General features: G+C 38.0%; 1 protein-coding gene across 2 annotated transcripts in view; it reads left to right on the forward strand.

The window, feature by feature from the left end:
- Cltc (clathrin heavy chain) overlaps positions 1-22637 on the forward strand; it is a 59613-nt gene that overhangs the window by 33948 nt on the left and 3028 nt on the right. Inside the window, exons 9-31 of one of the 2 annotated variants that reach the window (XM_041664083.1) lie at positions 492-644; positions 1080-1202; positions 1757-1894; positions 2648-2812; positions 2902-3082; positions 4581-4744; positions 8488-8613; positions 9143-9285; positions 9498-9732; positions 11101-11223; positions 12653-12798; positions 13028-13211; positions 13400-13592; positions 14360-14517; positions 15024-15188; positions 15315-15422; positions 15503-15670; positions 15790-15939; positions 16027-16158; positions 16263-16373; positions 17093-17263; positions 17499-17720; positions 19012-19032. In XM_041664083.1, coding sequence (XP_041520017.1) covers positions 492-644; positions 1080-1202; positions 1757-1894; positions 2648-2812; positions 2902-3082; positions 4581-4744; positions 8488-8613; positions 9143-9285; positions 9498-9732; positions 11101-11223; positions 12653-12798; positions 13028-13211; positions 13400-13592; positions 14360-14517; positions 15024-15188; positions 15315-15422; positions 15503-15670; positions 15790-15939; positions 16027-16158; positions 16263-16373; positions 17093-17263; positions 17499-17720; positions 19012-19032 — 3480 coding nt within the window. The remainder of the gene's footprint in view (positions 1-491; positions 645-1079; positions 1203-1756; positions 1895-2647; positions 2813-2901; positions 3083-4580; positions 4745-8487; positions 8614-9142; positions 9286-9497; positions 9733-11100; positions 11224-12652; positions 12799-13027; positions 13212-13399; positions 13593-14359; positions 14518-15023; positions 15189-15314; positions 15423-15502; positions 15671-15789; positions 15940-16026; positions 16159-16262; positions 16374-17092; positions 17264-17498; positions 17721-19011; positions 19033-22637) is intronic. The other variant, XM_041664084.1, reaches the window with a different exon arrangement.

A 22637-nucleotide genomic window follows, 5' to 3' on the forward strand; every position in this document is an offset into this window, starting at 1 on the left:
GCTCTTCCTGAGGACATGAGTTCAGTTTCTAGCACTCATGCATTATGGCTCACAACCACCTCAGACGACAGCTCCAGGGGGTCTGATACTCCTCTTCTGATCTCCACGGGCACACACACCAATAGAAAAACCAGTGACGTTATTTTTGAGAAATTGAAGACATGACTGTTATATTTGAATCTTATTAGTTAGATTCATAAAATTCTGTGGGTAAAGGAAAGGTATGTTCTCAACAAGGTCGTGGGAAATTACTAAAAGCAAAGTCTCAGTGGCTGTCTATCCCTATTTAAGGAGGGATCTGGAGAATTATACAGAACCATGAGTGTGAGAACAGTATCAAAAGTTCAACAACCACGAACCCTGCATATTTGCATATTTATATTTTTAGAAAAGGAGTAAGAATTTTCTATATACTAATAGGGAAGTAGTATCAACTACTCGTTTATAAAACATTTAATGATCACTAACCAAATTCTTTTTCTTTTGGACAGCTGGAATGTTCTGAAGAACTGGGTGATCTTGTAAAGTCTGTGGACCCAACGTTGGCACTTAGTGTGTACCTCAGGGCCAATGTCCCGAATAAAGTCATCCAGTGCTTTGCAGAGACAGGTCAAGTCCAGAAGATTGTTTTATATGCTAAAAAAGTGAGTTCAGTGGAACAAATTATCAACACAAAATATTTTTTTAAAAAAGAAAGAAAACGAGAAATTAGCCTTAAGTTGCTTCATTTTTATTGGTTAATTTCCTTAAAACTTTGACCTACTTGGAAAAGCATAATCAATTCTTTAACTGTTATATGTAGAGTCCATACCTGGTGTTAATTTTAGCATGAAAGCAAGTACAGTTCTAAGATAGCAGAGGCATGTTAAACATGTGGTAGTATAGTGCTTGGAATGGTCATTGCTGACGAGAAGTAATATAGTTGTATAATCTAGACAAATATGTCATTGTAAAGGTCTTATTGGATGTGTAAATTATAATGTTTTATGCTCATTAGTAGTTCTCTGTTAATAATGTTTTATTATGGAAAAGGATTTAAAAATGAAACTGAGGCATGACTGAAGTCTATCTGTTTGTAGGTTGGTTATACTCCAGACTGGATCTTTCTCCTGAGAAACGTAATGCGCATCAGTCCCGATCAGGGACAGCAGTTTGCTCAGATGCTAGTTCAGGACGAAGAGCCGCTTGCTGATATCACACAGGTAATGGCACTGGAAGACTGCAGTTCATCCAGATGGAGCTTGTGGAGAATCTCACTTTCACAAGGACAAAACGTATTGCAGAAGAATAGATTTTCTAGATATTTACTATTTTGTGTCTGTTAATGCAAACACATGTGTGCTGTGGCCTGTATATGGCAGTCAGGAAACAACTCTGAGCACCAGACATGCATATGATACACATACATACATACATGCAGAAACTCAAATCACATATGAATATATGTGATAAACCTATAAAATAAGTAAATTTCAAAATACTTAGAAATAAGTAAACCTTGTACTTAATACTTTACATTTTTATACATAAAAAGATGATGTTAATTTGTGTGCATGTTATCAATAATAATTTGGAAATTTTAAAATTGTTATTAATGTAAAAAATGAGTTTTAGCATGATTATTTTCATCATGCACATTGTAGTTTGTTCATATTACCCCCCGCCCAAACTGATCACGCTCCTTGGTCCTACCCCCTTTCCCCCTTCAATAGTATCTTATATCTGTGTGTGTGTTTTTTTTTTTCTCTTTTAATAGATTGTGGATGTCTTTATGGAATACAATCTAATCCAGCAATGTACTGCCTTCTTACTTGACGCTTTGAAGAACAATCGCCCCTCCGAAGGTCCTTTACAGACACGATTGCTTGAGATGAACCTTATGCACGCACCTCAAGTATGTGTTCTTGTCTTAGGGTTTCTGCTTCTGTGATGAAACACTGACCAAATCAACTTTGGGAAGAAAGGGTTTATTTCATCTTAAACTCTTCACTCCATCACTGAGTTCAGGGCAGGAACCTAGAGGCAGAAATTGAAGCAGAGGTCATGGAGGAACACTGCTTATTGGGTTGTTTAACCTGCTTTCTATTGTAACCCAGGACCACTTGTCCAAGGATGACACTGTTCCTGATAGGGCTTTCCCCATCCCTATCATTAGTCAATAAAACACCCTGCAGATATGCCTATAAGCAATCTGTTAGAGCCATTTTAAAAATTGAGGTTCCCTCTTCCCAAGTTGACAGAAAGGCCAGCAGGACAGCTGTCATGCTCTTAGTCGTGCTTCCAGCCCTGTTCCTGTGACTGTTATACAGAATTCAGATTCCCAGTTAGAGATTAAGATGTTTATTCTTTTTAGTTTTTCAAGACAGTGCTTCTCTGTAGCTTTGGAGCCTGTCCTGAAACTCACTCTGTAGACCAGGCTGGCCTCGAACTCACAGAGTTCTGCCTACCTCTGCCTCCCGAGTGCTGGGATTAAAGTTATATGCCACCACTGCCAGGCTGAGGTGTTCTTATTTTTAAAAAAATTTAGCTAACATTCTTTGATACTTTGTTTTGTCCATTCAGTATTGAACCTTCCTGTGTTTTCTGGGTGTTGTGTATGCTGTTGTAAAACAGGTGAGACCAGCTTATCCTCTCTGTGGTTTTCTAGGTTGCAGATGCTATTCTGGGGAATCAGATGTTCACCCACTATGACCGGGCTCATATCGCCCAGCTGTGTGAAAAGGCAGGCCTACTTCAGCGTGCATTAGAACACTTCACCGATTTGTATGATATAAAACGAGCAGTTGTTCATACCCATCTTCTTAACCCGGAGGTATTTTGTTTCTTATTTGTTAGTTGTGATTAAGTAGTATGTTGGCACTGGATGATAGTAAATTATTAATTAAATTTTTTCCCTTCTAGTGGTTAGTGAATTACTTTGGATCCTTATCCGTTGAAGACTCCCTAGAATGTCTCAGAGCCATGCTGTCTGCTAATATTCGTCAAAATCTACAGATCTGTGTTCAAGTGGCTTCTAAGTATCATGAACAACTATCAACTCAGTCTCTGATTGAACTCTTTGAATCATTCAAGAGTTTTGAAGGTAATAGGAATGTAAGAATTGGTAGTCAAGAGAGACATAATCAAGCTGTTGGAAACTGTCTTTTTTTTTTTTTTTTTTTTTTTTTGGTTTTTCGAGACAGGGTTTCTCTGTGGTTTTGGAGCCTGTCCTGGAACTAGCTCTGTAGACCAGGCTGGTCTCGAACTCACAGAGATCCTCTTGCCTCTGCCTCCCGAGTGCTGGGATTAAAGGCGTGCGCCACCACCGCCCGGCTGGAAACTGTCTTTCTAAAAAACTTAATTTTATTGGACATGAGATCCTATGGATATACAGTGTAGAAGACCATCTGTTTGGATATTTTATAAATGAATGGCAGAATTTTGGATAAATATGCATTGTCTTGTGTAAAATGAAAATGCTGATGACGAGTTATAGTGACATTGCATTCGTAGTCTGCCTCTTGTAATAGCAGTTCTCTTAAGGGCATTTTGTGCCTCATTAACCCAGCAGTGCTTCTCTGGCTTGGTACTGCACAGTAACATCAGTTCTGGCAGTTGTACTTACCTAACCACTGTATTAGGTGGCTCTTAGGATCATTAGCTGAACTCTGGTCCCTCCCTAACCTTTTCTCTGTCTTTTGTAGTATGAGTGCTCCAGTTAGAAGAGCTAGATTCTGTTAAGTTACCTTGATATTGGTGTGCTAAGACTATGTTGAGTTTACTGTTTCGCAAAGTACCTATAGCCACGTGTAGTCAGTCTAGCTGAACTTGAGGTGAGCCACGGGAGGTTAAGTGGCTGAAGCAGACAGTCTAGGTGAGAGTAACTGTCATCCTTGCAGAAGTTCTGAGCAGCACCATACTTTATTCCTTTGAAATTGTTTTCCTTGTCTTCTCTTGTATGTGGAAAAGCACTGGTGTATAATACTTCATTTAAAATCCCGTATAGAATGTAGTGGTCGCTTTACTATTGATCTCTTGCTATTTGAAAACTTTAGGGCCACTTGCCTGTATTTCAGCACTCAGTAGAATGAAGGATGAGGGTCACAGATTCAAGGACAGCCTGAACTCAGTCTTTCCAATGTCCTCCCAAGGAACTAAACAGAAAAACACTTTTAAACAGAATTTTCTGTTTTGTAGGGTGTGAAACTTAGGTCTGTTTTATTGAACTGGTTTCTGAATTAATTCGTATTCTTACTCAACTTCTAAAATTGCCAACTTATATTAGGGACATTTACCATAGCAATGGCTTCTAATTGCTTAAATAATTTTTAGTTTTGTTGTTCTCAAAAATGTCCATGTAGCCAGGCTTGGTGGCACACGTCTTTAATCTCAGCACTTTGGAGTCAGAGGCAGGAGTATCATAGTGAGTTCGAGATCAGCCTGGTTTACACAGCAGAATCCAGCACAGTCTAGGACAGCCTCTAGAGTTCCTCAGAAAACAAAGTAGGCTGCTCAGGGTTGCACAGTGAGACCTCGTCTCAAACAAATAAGAAGAGAGAGTGTGCTTATGTCATTTAATTCATTGTTTTTGTTTCTTTAAGGTCTCTTTTATTTTCTGGGGTCCATTGTTAACTTTAGTCAGGACCCAGATGTGCACTTTAAATACATTCAGGCGGCTTGCAAGACTGGGCAGATCAAAGAAGTGGAAAGAATCTGCAGAGAAAGCAACTGCTACGATCCTGAGCGAGTCAAGAACTTTCTCAAGGTAGGTGGTGTTGAGCAACATTCTTCTGGATGATTGAGGGTCAGCAGTTCTTCAAGGGTTCAGCTATGCTTGAAAATGTTTTCCTTACATTTGAAAGAAACTCTTAGCATTCTCAAACTCTATGCTGGGTTATTTTTTTTTTTTTCTGAGCTTCAAATCTAAAACTCTGTGGTTTCTTAAGAAATAAGGAAGGAAATTAGTAAGTTAGTAAGAAGGAAAAACAGTTTCAGTTTCAAAGAATTTCCTTTTTTTAATTTTCAAAAGAAATTTTTTTTTCCTAAGACAAGGTCTCACTGTGTAGCCCTGACTATCATGGAGCTCACTATGTACATAGACCGGTCTAGACTCGAACTCGCAAAGATCCGCCTGCTTCTGTCTCCCAAGTGCTGGGATTAAAGGTGCACACTATGCCCAGTTTAAGAAAAATGTTTTTAAAAGTTGTTTTTGATACATTTTAGAATACTTAGATCTTTCCCTGTCTGGTGACACACAGGTCAGCATTTGGGAGGCAGAGGGAGGCAGTTCTCTCTCTGAGTTCAAGGCCAGCCTGGTCTACATAGTGAGACTTCATCTCAAAATGGGGGGAGAAGGTAATCATCCCAACTCCCAGTTCTTAGAATGCTTTGATTCCCTTTCCTCGCCTCTCTTCTCCTCTCTTCTCCTCTCTTCTCTCTTCTTCTCTCTTCTCCTCTCTTCTCCTCTCCTCTCCTCTCCTCTCTCCTCTCTTCCCCTCCCCTCCCCTCTCCTCCCCTCCCGTTCCCTTCTTCCCTTTCCTTTCCTTTCTCTTCTCTTCTTTTCTATTGGTAAGGCCCAGATGTTTTTGTCTTTTTAATTACTATTGCCTTTAAAATTTTTTGTGTGGGTAGAGGGATGTATATTAAGAGCTAGTTTCTTGCTTCTGTCTTGTGAGTTCCAGGGATCAAACTCTGATTGTCACTATTGGCAACAAACACCTGTACCCTTTGAGCTTCCAATTTTTTTTGAGCTGTAGTCTCACTTTGCAGTGTCTCGTCTGGCCTTGTGTTTATAGTCATGTTTGCTCATCCTCCAGAATGCTTAAGACTATAGGTGCTAAACGACGTGCATCAGTCTGGGGAGCCTAGCTAGCATGATAATGCTGAAAGTCAAACTTTCTAGGTTCCCAAATGCAAGGAGTTGTCCGCTGTTGATCTGCTGCTAGTATACCCACACCATCTCCAGGACAAAGCTTACTTCCTCTTGAGTATCATCACGATTTCTGGGTTTTGTTTTTTGTTTTTAATATTATTAGATTCTTAGTCAAATTTCTTTTTGTAATTACACTCATCTTTTAATTTCTCTTCGACCTTGGGAGATAATGTTTGAGTTATTTTTACGTTAAAACAGAACTAAACTTAACTATTACAACTTAAGTATGGCATTCTCGAGTTTAACAAACAACATTTAGCCCGACAGTGGTGGCGCACACCTTTAATCCCAGCACTTGGGAGGCAGAGGCAGGTCTATGTGATTAGAGGCCAACCTGATGTATGGAGCGAGTTCCGAGACTGCCAGGGCTACACACATGGACCCTGTCTTGAAAAACTTTAAACATAAACAACAACAACAACAACAACAAAAAAAACCCTTAACATTTAAGCAGATAGGGGAAACTGTCGTGTGGAAATATTTTCAGAGCCATGGTCAGCTCCTTGCTCTATTACCTTACTTTCTCCATACGTGCTTTGTCTCTTGCTCGGCCTCAGTCTCCCTGGGTCACTTACTGCTCCTGGAACTTGCCTGCCTGTCAGAAGCTTTGTATCTGCCCCAGACAGTTTTTCTCTAAGGCCTTCTGATTTCTTCCTTGTCCTTTGGGTTTCTGATCAAATGTCATGAGGGGTTTTTCTTAAGTTACTTGACCTAAAATAGAAACTCCCAGAGCTAGGGAGCTAGCTAGCTAGGTTGCTAAAGTGCTTGCAATGCAAGCTTGAGGGCCTGAGTTAGATCCCAAACCCTAGTGAAAACGTTGGATGTGGTGCCTGGGAACCTTTGGCAAGGTGGATCCCTTGATGAGCTCCAAGCCAGTGAAAAGACTGTCTTAAATAAAATGAATAGTGACACCTGAAGTCCTCTGGCTTCCACATCACATAGGCAAACAATAGAATGTTTGTGCTGAGATTTTCCTTTTGTCTTGCTTTCTTTTTGCTGTAATACCCTCTGCTCTTTAAGAAAATACATCTCTTCTCATGCTGAGGACTGTTTACTTAAGAGCCTGATACATACTCAGCAAATAATTGTTATATGAATATAATGAATATAATGAATTAGGAAATATATATTGTAGGAAAGCTCTATATGAATTTACACAATTCTAGTTTTTGTCTTAAAATGGTTGCTAACAAGTATAATGGTTAATAGCTTAGTAAATAGTTGACAATGTATAGCTAGCATGAAACTGGAGAATTGCCAGTCTTGTCAAGAATGCAATAGCTAAGTGATCCGCTTGCATGCTTTCCACTAAGAGATGCACCCTGTATTTTATGTGCACAGAAGGTTCATGTGATACACTGAGTTTTTAAATATTTATCTAGGAAGGAAAATTGGCCTGGAAACATTGCATTTGTAGAAGCAGACATCCTTTCTAGAAATGACTGAAGTAGCTGTTAGCTGTGTTTTTTGAAATAAATACTCATGTTGACTTTCCTTAATGTGAACAGCCTACGGTTGAACTTTGACTTCAAATTTATAGCCATTTTTTTTTCAATTTAGCTTCAATTTTGTTGATATTGTCTGACCATTTCATGGACTAATCTTCATGTAATTTATAATTGGATAGCTAGAGCCTAATCTAAAGATCCATTTTATTGTCTGGGGATGTTGTTCAGTGGTAGAACACTTTTCTAGCCTAATCCCCAATACTAGAGGAAAGAAAAAGAAAAATAAAGACAAAAGAACTATTTTATTCTAACCTCTAAAAGAAGTGGCTACCATTGGGGAAAGTCCTTGCCTGCTTAGTTTCTGTTTCCTTAGTTGACTTTTAGAGGAATCATTTATTGAGGGTGTGTCACTGTGTATAAATGAATTCCTGATGGAAACTGTTGTTTTTTGTGCTGTACCGTATGTCTGTGGAATATAACAGGACATGTATCAGGTAACTGCCCCACACAGGTCTTACCCTTTCCCGTCTATAACATCTTTGTCAGTCTCTAGTAGGACTGTAGCTTCATCTTTGTGATGCTAAAAGCAGTTTACAATTTAAAGATGTCTTTTCTTTAAATTCTTTGTTGTTTTTAATTCATGGCCATTAGCACAGTACTCTTCATACACTTAATTATAGTAGATTGTTAGAGCCTGGATGTATAGCTTGGTATTGGGGAGGGCTAGAAAATAAATCATTAGCTTGAAACAAATGTGAACATTTGTGCCACCAATGTGAGGATAGTGACTAAATCAACTGCCAGATTCAGCTGAGCTATTTATTAACGAAGTCCCATGTAGTGATTTTAAAGCCTGTGTGCTTCACTTGTGGCTCACAAATCTTAATTTGTTAATTTTTTTTATTAAGGATGTGTGGGAAGGGCTTGGTATTTTGCTTGTAAATCTAAGCTTTGTTTAGTAAAATGTATTGAAATGGGGAGATGTATACTCAGCTCTGGGGTCATTTCTTTTTTTTAACAGAAGAATCTCTGAGCATCAGCAAAGAAAAGAATCTCATATTTTACTTAGTGCAAGCAGAAAACTGAAGCTTCTTTTTTGTTTGTTTGTTTCCCCCTCCCCACTTTTAGGAGGCAAAACTAACAGATCAGTTGCCACTTATCATCGTCTGTGATCGGTTTGACTTTGTCCATGACCTGGTGCTGTATTTATATAGAAACAATCTCCAAAAATATATAGAGATATATGTCCAGAAGGTAAATATTTTATACCTAAATAATTTAAACCTTATCAGTACAGTATTCTGAATTGTTCTTGGTGTTTTTAAGAATGGTCTGTGAGAGTAGCTTTCGGTGTTTTTTGTCCCAGCAGTCTTTCCTTTGATTAAAATTTTATATCCGCATCAGTATATGAAGCATGAGAATAGAACCACTATAGTAACAATTTTAGATTTAGGTTTTAGAAACTTTAAGATATTCTAGCTGGGCAGTTTTGTTGTAATTGAAGCTTTTTACACCTGGTAATCATTGCTGTTGTTGTTTTTGTGCTTAGCATTTGGAGCAGTTCTTAAGTGGGCTAATTAAGCCTGGGAGACTATGGGCAAGTGCTCCCAATGCCTGCTAGACTGTGAGCCCTTTTAGTTGGACTTGTGCTAAAGTCCTTTATGTGACTAGAAATTTAGATGCACAGTTTGTTGCTAATTTTTGAAAACTGGGCTTTAAGTTTTTAACTCAGCTTTACCTATTAATGTAATGATATGTTTTATTTTCTTTTTTCCAAATACAGGTAAATCCAAGTCGACTCCCTGTGGTTATTGGAGGGCTGCTTGATGTTGACTGCTCTGAAGATGTCATTAAAAATTTGATTCTTGTTGTGAGAGGTCAATTCTCTACTGATGAGCTTGTGGCTGAAGTGGAAAAGAGAAACAGGTGTGGTACTGCTTTTACCATTACAAGAGATGAGTCTGGAGAGTGTGGTAATAGTTGACGCTGCTCGACAGCTGATGGGACACTGACACACTAGCTATCAGGGTTGAAATGGTTTTGGGGGGTTTTTGGTTTTTCCTATAAGGTGATGCTGGAGTTATGAGAGGACTGTGCTGTCTGTAACATAGTGTGTGGGGTTCTGTTGTTCTCACTAGATTGAAGCTGCTTCTGCCTTGGCTTGAGGCCAGAATTCATGAGGGCTGTGAGGAGCCTGCTACTCACAATGCATTAGCCAAAATATACATCGACAGTAATAACAACCCAGAGAGATTTCTTCGTGAAAACCCCTATTATGACAGTCGTGTTGTTGGAAAGTATTGTGAGAAGAGAGACCCACATCTGGCTTGTGTCGCTTATGAACGTGGTCAGTGTGACCTGGAACTCATCAATGTAAGTACTGTTTGCTGAGCATATGCAGAGGCAGCTGTATCTCTTCCGTTAATTGTATATCTGATTAGGAGAATCTGAGTCTCTGTCTGTTTTTAGGTATTATGGAGCAATTCTGGGCAGATAGGTGCATTTTTAAAACTTAATTGGAAAGAGAAGTAAACCTAAAAGTGCCCAAAATGTAAAGTCTGTATACATTCCTGATTTGGCGTGTTAACCCCATTAACTTTACTTGTTCTTGTATATGTCATACATCCTGAACATAAGCATTTTTTCTATGTTACATACCTTGTGGACTTGTGTCCCTTTGGACTTTATTTTCTATGAATGAAAAAGTATCTTCACATAGATACTAGCTACAACCAATATGACATTAAATATGACATTAATAGGGTACTTTGAAGAATCTGTTTTCTTTCAGTGTTATCAGATTTGTGTGTAGTTCAGTATCATAATTGTATCCTCTCTCTTTAGTCTTTATTCTGAATCAGTTCTTAGAAATGTATTTTTTAATGACAGATACCTTTGCTAAAACTCAATTTTATTGGTGAAATAAAATGCATAACCAAATTTTCCATTGTAAAGAGAACAATTAAGTGGCTATCAGTGTATCGCAGTGTTACATAATCACTACTCTTTCCCACTTTCACGGCCTTCATCATTGAGGAAGGACACCCTCTTTTCAGTAAAGCTTCTCCATACTCTCGATTCTCATAGACTCTCTCAAATGCCAAACCACACTCAACTCTTGTTGATTTGCCTGTTCTGTATTTTTTTAAACTAAAATATTTAAATTTTGTACACATGTATGTAGAGGTCAGAGGATAGTTGTGGGAATCTGTTGTCTCTTAGGAACTAGGAACTGAAAGTACATACATACTTTCAAAGGTTTTGCATATCTATATGCAAATATATAGAAAGTAAGTATGTAAGAGTAGTTAATAAAATACTAAAAGAAAGCTTTGGAGATAACCAGCCCTGTATTAAAGTATAACACAAAACTTATAACTTAAAGTCATACAATACTAATGTTTGAACATCGAAAATAAACTGAGTATGGTATTGCATGTCTGTAATTCCAGCATTTGAGAAGTGAGACAGGGTTGATAGGAATTTGAAGCTCTGGTATATGAAACCACCATCTCAAAAAAAATAAACTAATATAGTATTGGGATGCTTTCTTAAAGCCCCTAAAAATTCTTTTTTTCTATTGTTGAGTTTCAGTGAGTACATCTGACTGTGGCATTCCCAAGACTCTATAGAAGTAATAGATGTCTTACAGAACCAAGAGTCAGCAAGTTTGCAGATAACGTTCAGTCTTCTATAGTCTTTACTTCTTGTGTTGACATTAACCCTTGCTATTTTAATTAGGTTTGTAATGAGAATTCCCTCTTCAAAAGCCTTTCCCGCTACCTGGTCCGTCGAAAAGATCCAGAATTGTGGGGTAGTGTGCTACTGGAAAGTAATCCATACAGAAGACCACTAATTGACCAGGTAAAAATGGCAAAAGTGTTTCTCTTCTTTTTGGCTTGGAATACTTTCCTTTCACTATGTACCCAGATACTCAACTGAGTCATATAGGACTATAGTGGAAAGCAGAAAAAGTGAAAGAACATTAAAATTCTGCTACGTAAATGTAAAATTATATATATATATATATATATATATATATATATATTATAAGGAAAGTGAAATCTAAAACAATTATCTTAAATTCATCATCTTTAATTAAAAGAAAATAAATTAGGATTGACTACAAATTATTACCTGACCACATGACTAAATTGAAGATATTTAAAATATGTCTTCATGTAAGTCAGCACCCAGTGAGGATTGATAATACAAAATACAGAAAATCCAAGTAATTTTTGGGGGAGAGGAGGAAAATACGGCTTATGCCTGAAGTCTCAGCACTTAATTGTTTGAGAGAGGAAAAATGTGAATTTGAGTTCATCTTGAGCTATGACTGTATTATGATCCTATCTCCAAGTAAGTATCATGGAGATGGTTCCATCTGCAAGTATGAAGACGTGAGTTCACATCCCTAGCATCCACATGCAATCTGGGCTTAGGGGCCTCTGTATTGAACCCCTATGGTAGGTTGATAGGAAGATCTCTGGTACATCCTGGTAAGCCAGTCCAGTCAAATGGATGAGCCCTAGCTTTAAGGAGAGACTTTTATCAAAAATAAAGTGGAGAAGTAACTGGGCAAGACAGGTAGTAACAACCTTTGATACATGCACACGCTCCTTCACACATTCATGCACACAGCCACAGGAATAGTACATAATAGCGCACACAGTGCCCAATTCAGCGATAGTAAATTAACTAAAGAACCACAGAACCACAGTTGAAGTTTTTATACCTATATGATATTGAAATCTCGAATCTAAAGTGCTAATTATTACTTGTTATTTTAATGATTCTTAAATTCTTCTGGTAGACAAGTAGGTACAGCATTTTGAAGAGCAGATTACTACCTCTGAGTTTTCCACTAACCCCAGGAAGCATTTCCAAGGCACCTTCCCAAGTAGATAGATACAAAGCTTCCTGCAATCATTGTGGCATCTGGGCTTATGAAAGTAGCCAAAACCAGGGTTGTTCATTTTATAATCTGCATCTGGGATTTGAAAATAAGAAGCCATTAAGTAATAGGGATAAGTGTTATTATGGATAGTGTTTTATCAGAGGAAAGTAAGAATTATGTAATTGCTAATGTTAGTAGCATAATTAGAAACAATATGTGTTCATGTGTATTTGTGTACAAAAATCATTGAGTAGTAAATTAGAGGTAGTTTCCTCCTATTTGAGATTTTCTAAGGAGAAGTTATCTAAGTTATTTTTACTAGGCAATATATTGTTAAGAAGACCTTGGGGTTTTTTGTTTTTGTTTTTATAACTATACCATATATATCCTCTGTAGGTTGTACAGACAGCCTTGTCTGAAACTCAGGACCCAGAAGAAGTGTCAGTAACTGTGAAGGCTTTTATGACAGCAGATCTTCCTAATGAACTCATTGAACTGCTGGAGAAAATTGTACTTGATAACTCTGTATTCAGTGAACACAGGTACGCTGCCAGAGGACTGCACTGACTTTCTGCTCAGTCTTTCAATGTGACCTGTTGGTTTGGGGAAGGAACAGAAAATAAATTAGAGGCAGTTACTGTTACTCTCCTAATACTCTTACCTCTTCTCACCCTGTCCCCTGAGACAAATGACCCTCTAGTGCCATACTGGTTATTCCTTGCCACTGATATGCTTTTTAAACATTGTGGTTGAATATCTTGGTTTCTAAAGGAATCTGCAAAATCTCCTCATCCTCACTGCAATTAAGGCTGATCGGACACGTGTTATGGAGTATATTAACCGCCTGGATAATTATGATGCTCCAGATATTGCTAACATTGCCATCAGCAATGAACTGTTTGAAGAAGCATTTGCTATTTTCCGGAAGTTTGATGTCAATACTTCAGCAGTTCAGGTAGATCTTGAAATTAGATAAATTAATATAATAACTACAATGCCTTCTCTTGATGTAAAGAATGTATTGTCCTATTAGGGTGTGTACAGATTGCTATCACAGTAGAATCATAAATAATCATAAAATGCTATCAGTTTAAACATGTAAGATCCTTTTTGCTGTAACACCAATTCAAAAATGTTGCCCAGGTCTTAATTGAACATATTGGAAACCTGGATCGTGCATATGAGTTTGCTGAACGCTGCAATGAGCCTGCTGTTTGGAGTCAACTTGCAAAAGCTCAGTTGCAGAAAGGAATGGTGAAGGAAGCCATTGATTCTTACATCAAAGCTGATGATCCTTCATCCTACATGGAAGTTGTTCAGGCTGCCAACACCAGTGGTATGACTTCTAATCTTTATGTATTTGACACCTCAGAAAATTACTAAGCCATGTATTTGGGTATCTTAACTTTTAATTGTGTAGAGGTTCAATACTTCTTGATTACTTGTGAAAACTTTCAGCCCAGCATCTTAATCCAGCTAAACACTGACTGCATTGTGTGAATTTAGAAGATCTATGGAGAAGGTTAATTTTAGTTTGAAGTCTGATAAAATAGTGATAGAGCTCTGATATATAACTTTTAAGTGTGTGGCAAAGGTATCAGATATTCTTTGGATCAATAATAAAATAGGCATATAATGGAATTTTTATACTTTTGGGCATATCCATTTTTATGTGTTGTTCTGTGCACTGTTTCTTTGAAAAGGGAGTTAAATTGATGAAGTGATGTGCATATGCCATCGTAGTAGTTGGGAAGATGAGACAGGAGGCCTTAAGTTCATGGACAGCCTGGGCATCATCATCATCATCATCATAATGTGTGTGTGTTTGTTTAGTGGGATGCTTGTATGTAGATACTGTAAAGGCCAGAGGACAAGCTCTGTTTTTACCTCTCAGGCACTATCCACTAAAGACAGGTTGTCTTGTTGGCCTGGGTGTAAAGTAATGTAGGCCAGCTGACCAGCAAGCATAAACATAAATGTAGCATGATACTCTCTCAAAAAGAAAAAAGAAAAAAATGTAGGGGGCACAAATAGCAGATCTTAACATATTTGGTTGGAAATATAAAATAAGGATGCTAATTTATGGCTTATTTGTTTATTTAGGAAACTGGGAAGAACTGGTGAAGTATTTGCAGATGGCACGAAAGAAGGCTCGAGAGTCCTATGTGGAGACAGAATTGATATTTGCGCTGGCTAAAACAAACCGCCTTGCAGAATTAGAAGAGTTCATCAATGGGCCAAATAACGCTCATATTCAGCAAGTGGGTTCCTGTTTAAGTGTGTGTGTGTGTATTGTGTGTGTGTTTAGTGGGATGCTTGTATGTAGGTGCATACAAAGGCCAGAGGGCAAGCTCTGTTTTTACCTCTCAGGCACTATCCACTTTAAAAACAAAACGAAAAGCAGAGTATCTTGTTGGCCTGAGTGTCAATAAGTAGTTTAGGCCAGCTGGCCAGCAAGTGTAAAGGATTGCTCTGTCACTGCGTCGGTGTTGGAATCACAAGCACACCATCACACCTGGCTTTTTATGTCGGTGGTGGGTATTAAACTCTGATCCTGATGTTTGTAAGGCAAGCAAGCACTTTTCTAACTGAATTATCTTACTACCTTCACACTTTAGTCAGTGATTGAATAACTTTGTTGCTTTGGAAGAATAAACATTTTAGAGATAGACAGAGTGTATATGTGTTCAGTGCAAAGATGGGAATTTGAAAGAAGGATTGAGCTGAGACTTACATTTTACTGATCGTGGATTGCCTTTGTCCCTAGGTTGGTGACCGTTGCTATGATGAAAAAATGTACGATGCTGCAAAGCTGTTGTACAATAATGTTTCTAACTTTGGACGCTTGGCATCTACCCTTGTTCACCTTGGTGAATATCAGGCAGCAGTTGATGGTGCTAGAAAAGCTAATAGTACCCGGACCTGGAAGGAGGTAATCTAAACCCAAGTTTGAATGATGACTTAAGTTTTCTGTTTGAAAGTTGTATTTCTACTGTTGAGTTGGAATAATCATCTACATTTACATTTGAATTCTCATAATGAAAATTGTTTATTCTAGGTTTGCTTTGCCTGTGTAGATGGAAAAGAGTTCCGTCTTGCTCAGATGTGTGGACTTCATATTGTAGTACATGCAGATGAGTTAGAGGAGCTTATCAACTACTATCAGGTAATGAACACCAGGACTTCATATGAATTGAGACCTTTGCATACATGTTCTCTCCTCTAATTGCTTATTTCTCTGTTTAGGATCGTGGATACTTCGAAGAACTCATCACCATGTTGGAAGCAGCCTTGGGACTGGAGCGAGCTCACATGGGAATGTTTACTGAACTAGCTATTCTGTATTCTAAATTCAAGCCACAGAAAATGAGGGAACACCTGGAGTTGTTCTGGTCAAGAGTGAATATTCCTAAGGTAACCAGTCTTCACCACTGCTAGGCAACTCTAATAATTTAAAACACCATGCTTCTCATTAGGCTGATAGGCAGCAGAAGTTAGATTTGCATGGTAAGCCACTGGTCTGTCTTGTGCAGGTGCTGAGAGCTGCAGAACAAGCTCATCTTTGGGCAGAGCTGGTGTTCCTGTATGACAAGTATGAAGAATATGATAATGCCATAATCACCATGATGAATCATCCCACCGATGCATGGAAGGAAGGGCAGTTCAAGGATATCATCACGAAGGTCTGTACCCTCGGGTATGGGCTGTGGAAGGAGAAAGCTCATTGGGGGAGCAACTGACTTTTAATGCATGGGTTTCTCCTACTTTAGGTGGCCAATGTGGAACTCTACTACAGAGCAATCCAGTTCTACTTAGAATTCAAGCCTCTGTTGTTAAATGACTTGCTCATGGTGCTGTCTCCACGGTTGGATCACACTCGTGCAGTCAATTATTTCAGCAAGGTAACCATTTTAAACTTCATGGTGAAGATTTTGCTGTGCTTGGATAACAGCTGTCCTAGACCTTCTACAATGTGGCTACCTTTCTAACAAACTTTATCTTAAAGGTTAAACAGCTACCACTGGTGAAACCATATTTGCGCTCCGTCCAGAACCACAACAACAAGTCTGTAAATGAATCACTGAACAACCTCTTTATTACGGAAGAAGATTACCAGGTAAAACCTATGAATTCTTGTAAATACTTAAGACATTAGGTCCTGATTAGGCTTAAAGTTGGCTTTAAACAGATTTTGTAGTAAAAGCTCCTGTTATCCTTATGTTTATAAAAGAGCAGACACGTGGGTGCCTAGGTTCTTTCAGTTAGTCTTTAAAACTTACTTGCTCTTAAGTGGACTTAACTGATTATTACTTTTCTTACATAACATCTTAGTATTTGTCTTTTAAGGTAATTGCCTTTTTTAGTTTCACTTATTCTTGACCTGACTGGAACTTGCCTGGTAGTCCAGGCTTGCCTTAGACTCAGGCATCCGGCTCACGATGACTTTCCTTTAGGTTCAGAGCCAAATCTGTAAAAGTGAATATCATGTTAAATTATATGAATAGTTTCCTGACAGCATAAGTTCTTGTCCATATTACATATTCCTTGAGTTCCATAGTTATTCAAGTTAGTATCGATACTGGAAACCTTGGAGAAAATTGTGCCTTTAGAAAATTGTACAGTGCATTTGAGGATTTTATTTATTGTTTTAGAAGTAGATGAAGAAAGTTCACACCTGAACATAGGCTACAACTTTTGTAGTTTGATGCTTGAATCTATGTTGCTATGTTTTATGCTGTCATCTAATTGCCTACATCAAAATGATGTGCAAAATAAATGTTAAACTGAAAGCCTTTAGTTGACTTTTGAATGAATGACTTTGTCTCATCTCTTAAGGCTCTGCGAACATCAATAGATGCTTATGACAACTTTGACAATATCTCACTTGCTCAGCGTTTGGAAAAACATGAACTCATTGAATTCAGAAGAATTGCTGCTTATCTCTTCAAAGGCAACAATCGCTGGAAACAGAGCGTAGAGCTGTGCAAGAAAGACAGCCTTTACAAGGTTGATAAAGTGGGGGTGGGCTGTCTAAGCAACTCAGATGGTATCTTTACAAGTGATGTTATCGAGCTGTTAGTTCCATGGGTATGAGAATTGGTAGTGTCGTTCCCTTTTGTGAATATGGTCTTTGAGTGGTTTGTGGGGTTTTTGTTTGTTTGTTTGTTTGTTTTTACTTTTAGGACTGGTTTAAGTCAGCATAATTGGTTGACCTCTGCCCTTCATTGTTTCCTCTGAATAGGACGCAATGCAGTATGCCTCTGAATCTAAAGATACAGAATTGGCTGAAGAACTCCTACAGTGGTTTTTGCAGGAAGAAAAAAGAGAGTGCTTTGGGGCTTGTCTCTTTACCTGTTATGATCTCTTAAGGCCAGATGTCGTCCTGGAAACTGCATGGAGGCACAATATCATGGATTTCGCCATGCCCTATTTCATCCAGGTTATGAAGGAATATTTGACCAAGGTAATGATGGTCAGAAGTACATTCAGAACTAGTAATTTTGAGGATATTTACAATTCTACATGCATATTTTTTATTCTTTTTCTCAAGTAGAAATTATTGATCATAAAATGTTCTTATTATATGGAATGTTTCTTAATAGATAACAGATGCCATGACTAGGAAGGGAACTCAAACTTGTCATTGTTTACCCTCTATATTCTTAAAGTAAATAGCACTTTTTGTTTTAATGTTTGAAATCTTTTAAAATAGCATTTTAAAATTAACTCCTATAACCCAGATTTCCATGTATACTTCTATAGATTACCTTTGTTTGGTTCCTGACTTCATGTCTTTACCTGTTTCCCATGGGAAAACTGCATCGTATAAACAGCCTGCTAATAATCATCACAGATTTTTTGATAATCAGATACCTAATTTTAAAAAACCATAGATAATTTTCAGTTAACTATGTTTCCTAAATACACATTAAATAAACTGAAGATACAGCCACCTTATAAAATTTACTGTTCATTTTAGCATCTCCTTTTGATGTTAGAATAGTTTTTGCTTGCCCTGAGTTACTAGATATGCGTAGACAATGTAAATGATTTTTAAAGATCAATTTTGTCAGAGCAAATCAAGCTTTAAATTGAAGTCTCACCAGCACTTGGGAGGCAGAGGCAGGCGGATCTCTGTGAGTTCGAGACCAGCCTGGTCTACAAGAGCTAGTTCCAGGACAGGCTCCAAAACCACAGAGAAACCCTGTCTCGAAAAACCAAAAAAAAAAAAAAAAAAAAAAAATTGAAGTCTCACTTCTGATCTCTTCAGCGTGTCTGAATACAAGCGGGGAAACACCACTAACGCCCTCAGTATAGAGAAATTTTCCTTAGGGGATCACATATCTCATGTTGCACCTAGATTTTTTTTTTTTTTTTAAGGAGTAATATTTTATATGTAAGTTCAGTGTGATTAAACAGTTACCACAGCTTAGCCATAGGGGAGACGAGCTTCTTTTCTTATGCATAATACCACCTTTTGAGACCTGGCTGCTGTTAACCTAAGTGCTGTCCGTTACTAGCCATTAAACTGCTTCCTTTCACACTGACTTAGCATAAATACTTCTGCAGTGAGCTTTGAAGTTAAAAGGGATTCTCAATTTTGCTTCCGTATGCCCTTTACTTCCACTTCGCTCCTACCTTTTTTAGTGGGTACATGTTTCTCCCTTGAACCTTTGTTGCTGATTCTACCTTTTTATGCTCAATATGGAATTTGATTTTTTTTTCTAAGCTGCACCTTCTGAATTCCTTTGCAGGTTGATGCAATAAAGGAAAAGGTGAAAGTTGATTCTTTTCCATCTTTAAGTCTGGAGGACTAAGTCTAAGGAATTTGCATGATTTTTTTCCTTCCTTTTCTACACTGCTGCTGCTGCTTTCCCCCCAATAAATTTTCACTAAGCCTCTGCAAGTCCCTTGAAACATAACTATAATAGAGCTGTAGGACATTAGTAGATGTTTGCTACTAATCGGCTAATAGGCTTTAGGAAGGGCAGGAGGCTAATCAGTAGTTGGTTCACAGTCTCTCTTTAATATATTATTAAAACTGAGCATGGTGAGTTTCAATATTAATTCCAAACTATCAGGGTATCTGGACCGTAGTAGGACTCTCTTAATATTTGAAATAAATTAAAACATCTTCTTTTTTATTTTGTGAGCTTGCCTGACAGTTGTTGAATTTATATCTGTATGTACATGCCCTAAGAGGCTTTTGGAGTTCTGTGGGGCTTTTTTGTTTGTTTGTTTTCTGGGGGTTTTGTGGTATTGAAGGACTGTGATCCAGTTTCTGATCTCTTGATTCTTACTAATTTTTTTTTTTTTTGCTGAAAGTAGATACAAGAGATACTAGCTGCTTCAGAAGAGACTTTCCTCATGTTTCTCCAGGTGTCCAGTTCTCATGGTGCTAGTCCATTTTTAAGAGGAACCAAAATCTTTTCAATCATGAGAGAGCCAAGCTTGCTGTAACTGTTGCTAAGCAACATGGATTGTTAATATTTATAACAAGGCAATAATTAACACCTATCTGTAAGAAGGCATGCCTTAGAAACTACCTAAAATTTGCTGTCTTGTTGATTAGTTGGCTCAATATCCAAGAATGCCAAATTTAGGCACCATTTGGTTGCTGCTTTCTTCACTGGCTTGTCTCCATCCCAGTATAAACAAAACAAACTTTAAAACTTAAGCCTGGTGTAAAATTATGGCTAGGGAGGGGTGGGGAAGTAAAGGAGTATTAAATTTAAATGAACTTGGGTGGGTCCAATGCTTTGGGATTCTGTTCATCAGACTGGAGCCACCACTGGAACTTAGGGCAAACCTGAGTAAAATGCATTGTGTGTGAGACCCTTCAGCAGCTAGTAAGCAAGGCAGTTAGAAAGCGTGTGTGTGAAAAATGGGTAATTGAACTGTAGTGTTATGCGTTGTTTTAAATCAAGCATGTACAAGTCATTGCAATTACATCATACTACTCCGAAACATAGAGCATTGCTGTGGGCTGTGTGTGTTTCTTGAGAGCCTGTATGGCACCAGTCATCTTCAGATCTCACTTCTTGCTTCAGTACTTTTGCCTTTTTTTCATGCACACATACACCGAAATAACTGACTGCATGTTGACTTTACTCTGCAGCATATTGCAGTCTTTGTGGAAAAGCCTTTTGCATTTTAGTGGATTTCCAATATTACCAATGGAACTGATTTCAGTGACATAATTGTTTAATTTTTCTTCTTTAATCTGAAGATCAGAAACTTTTGTTACAGCTCTTAACAAAAGCTTATGTTCATAAAAGCCTTCTCTGGTTTTTCTTTTTGTGCAATCTAAATTGGGCTATTAAATAAAAATTGGATGTTCCTGTGCCAGAGGCTGTCTTATTATATAAACATCAACATTTTTGCTTATGTTGGTGTTTCTCCTCTGGGATTTGTGTTTTTCCTCCTCCCTCCCTGCCTATGTCAATGACTGGGCAATTGGATAATGCTGGCTCTTTTAATCTCCCATGTGTTTCTCTAGCAGACCTGTGTTCAACATTTAATCAGACATTAACTTTTATATGTGTCTGTTTACTTAAGTTTTTTTTTTTTCATTGAAAGTCTGGAGATGTATTATGCAGTGCTGGGTTTTTTGGTTTCATTTTTCCTCTTTTTCTTAGAAATTATTTATATGCAGGTGTCCATGTTTCCTGTATAGCTTTTGTAGACTAGCCTCACATATTAGCTAGGTTAGCAAACTCCAAATGACCTTGATGGCATAGCTGTTCTTAAATTCTACAGATGAATAATTTTTCTTGTAAATTTGGATGCCAAATAATGGGTACTTCACATGATCTTTACATTCCATGGTAGTCTTTAATCTGATAGTAGGATAATTTGTAACATTATAAAATAAGAAAATAGTATATGAAAGCAAACCACCACCACATGCTGACTTAAACCAGTACTAAAAGTTAAAAAAAAAAAAAACTGACTTAAAGATCACATTCACAAAAGGGTTACACAGTGAAACTCTTTCTCCTCCCCTGCAAAAAAAAACCCCACAAACCTTGAAACAAAACAAAGCAAACCCATTTTCCTAAGGTAGACAAACTACTGAAGCTTGCTTCTTAGAAGTCCTTTAACAAGACTGGGTTAGACCCAGATTGCTTTTAACATGTAGCAATTAGAGTAAGTCTAAAACATTGTCTTGAGCTGTTTCAGCTGGGACAGGCACTTGGCTGTCAAGCCTGAGTGATGCTTGATTCTGTCCCTAGGACCCACATGGTAGAATGAGAAAACTGACTTCTGCAAATTGCCCTACACCCTCTTTCATGCACACCATGGCACCTGTTTGTCATCCCCTGCCCCCAAATAAGTACATGTAATTTTTACAATTACAAAAAATACTGTCCTAACCCTCTGTGCCTGTGTGTATACTCACAGATGCTATTTTAAATTTCCACTAGAACATGGGGTCTGCTTTAGCATTTTAAAAAGATCTAGTTTTCACAACTGTTTCACAGATCTACATGTCTACTCATGTGCCTCCTCTACCTCACCTCTCCACATTGTTTTGGAAGAATATCTGCGGTTCCTCTCTGCACTCACAATCTTTCCACACTTTTGGCCTTAAAAGCAGTACATAGAACACTGAGATTTGAAATTTAGTTGTAGAGAAAAACTGGTTCAGATGCCAACTTTTAAATATAGTTTGAAATATAATTATAGGCTAGTGTAAAGGCAATCGAAGTATGTGGTCAGAGGATTCTATAAGGCCAGAATCCTGGTATTTTTCTCAGTGTGTGTCCCAGACTTACAGAATGAAATTATGTTAGCCCCCACAGAGAACTTCCAGCTTCTTTCAGCCCCATTTTCTAGAGAAGGAAATCCAATGGATGAAAAAGTGGTTTGCGAAGCCCCCACCTACCTGGGTAATAGCCATCCTGCCCTTCAGTCATACACTGAGACTGATATTATCTGATATTGGCTGCTTTGATTAGCTAGTATACAGAAGCCATTTTTTTTTTTTTTGCTTCATTAAAAGAGCCAGGTCAGGCAATCCTAGTTACTTCTTGAAGACATGTACCATTAATCTTTGCATTTTGTCTCAGACAACTAAGGAAAATGGTCTTATACAGTCAGATTGAAAATGGAGCTCCTTGAGACTTCTCAGCCTATAAAATATAAGCCTCAGCAGGAGCTATGCACAGTTGGCAGAGAAGCTTATCCTGCTCAAGTACTTAATCTAGCCATTAGACTCAATTCACTTTTTTGCAAACCTATTCCCTTGGGGAAGGAAGTCTTGATAGTTCATGAGTTCTTGTTACCTCTGATAGTGTGTACACTTCCTTCTCACTTCCTCCCTTGCTCAGGCTGCATCCCAGCATGTCCAGTCTTAGCCTGGTGTGAGCTCTTAATG

Source organism: Microtus oregoni, unplaced genomic scaffold (assembly GCF_018167655.1).
Source record: "Microtus oregoni isolate MIOR12 unplaced genomic scaffold, Mior012 000015F_ref0000493, whole genome shotgun sequence".
Lineage (NCBI taxonomy): Eukaryota > Metazoa > Chordata > Mammalia > Rodentia > Cricetidae > Microtus > Microtus oregoni.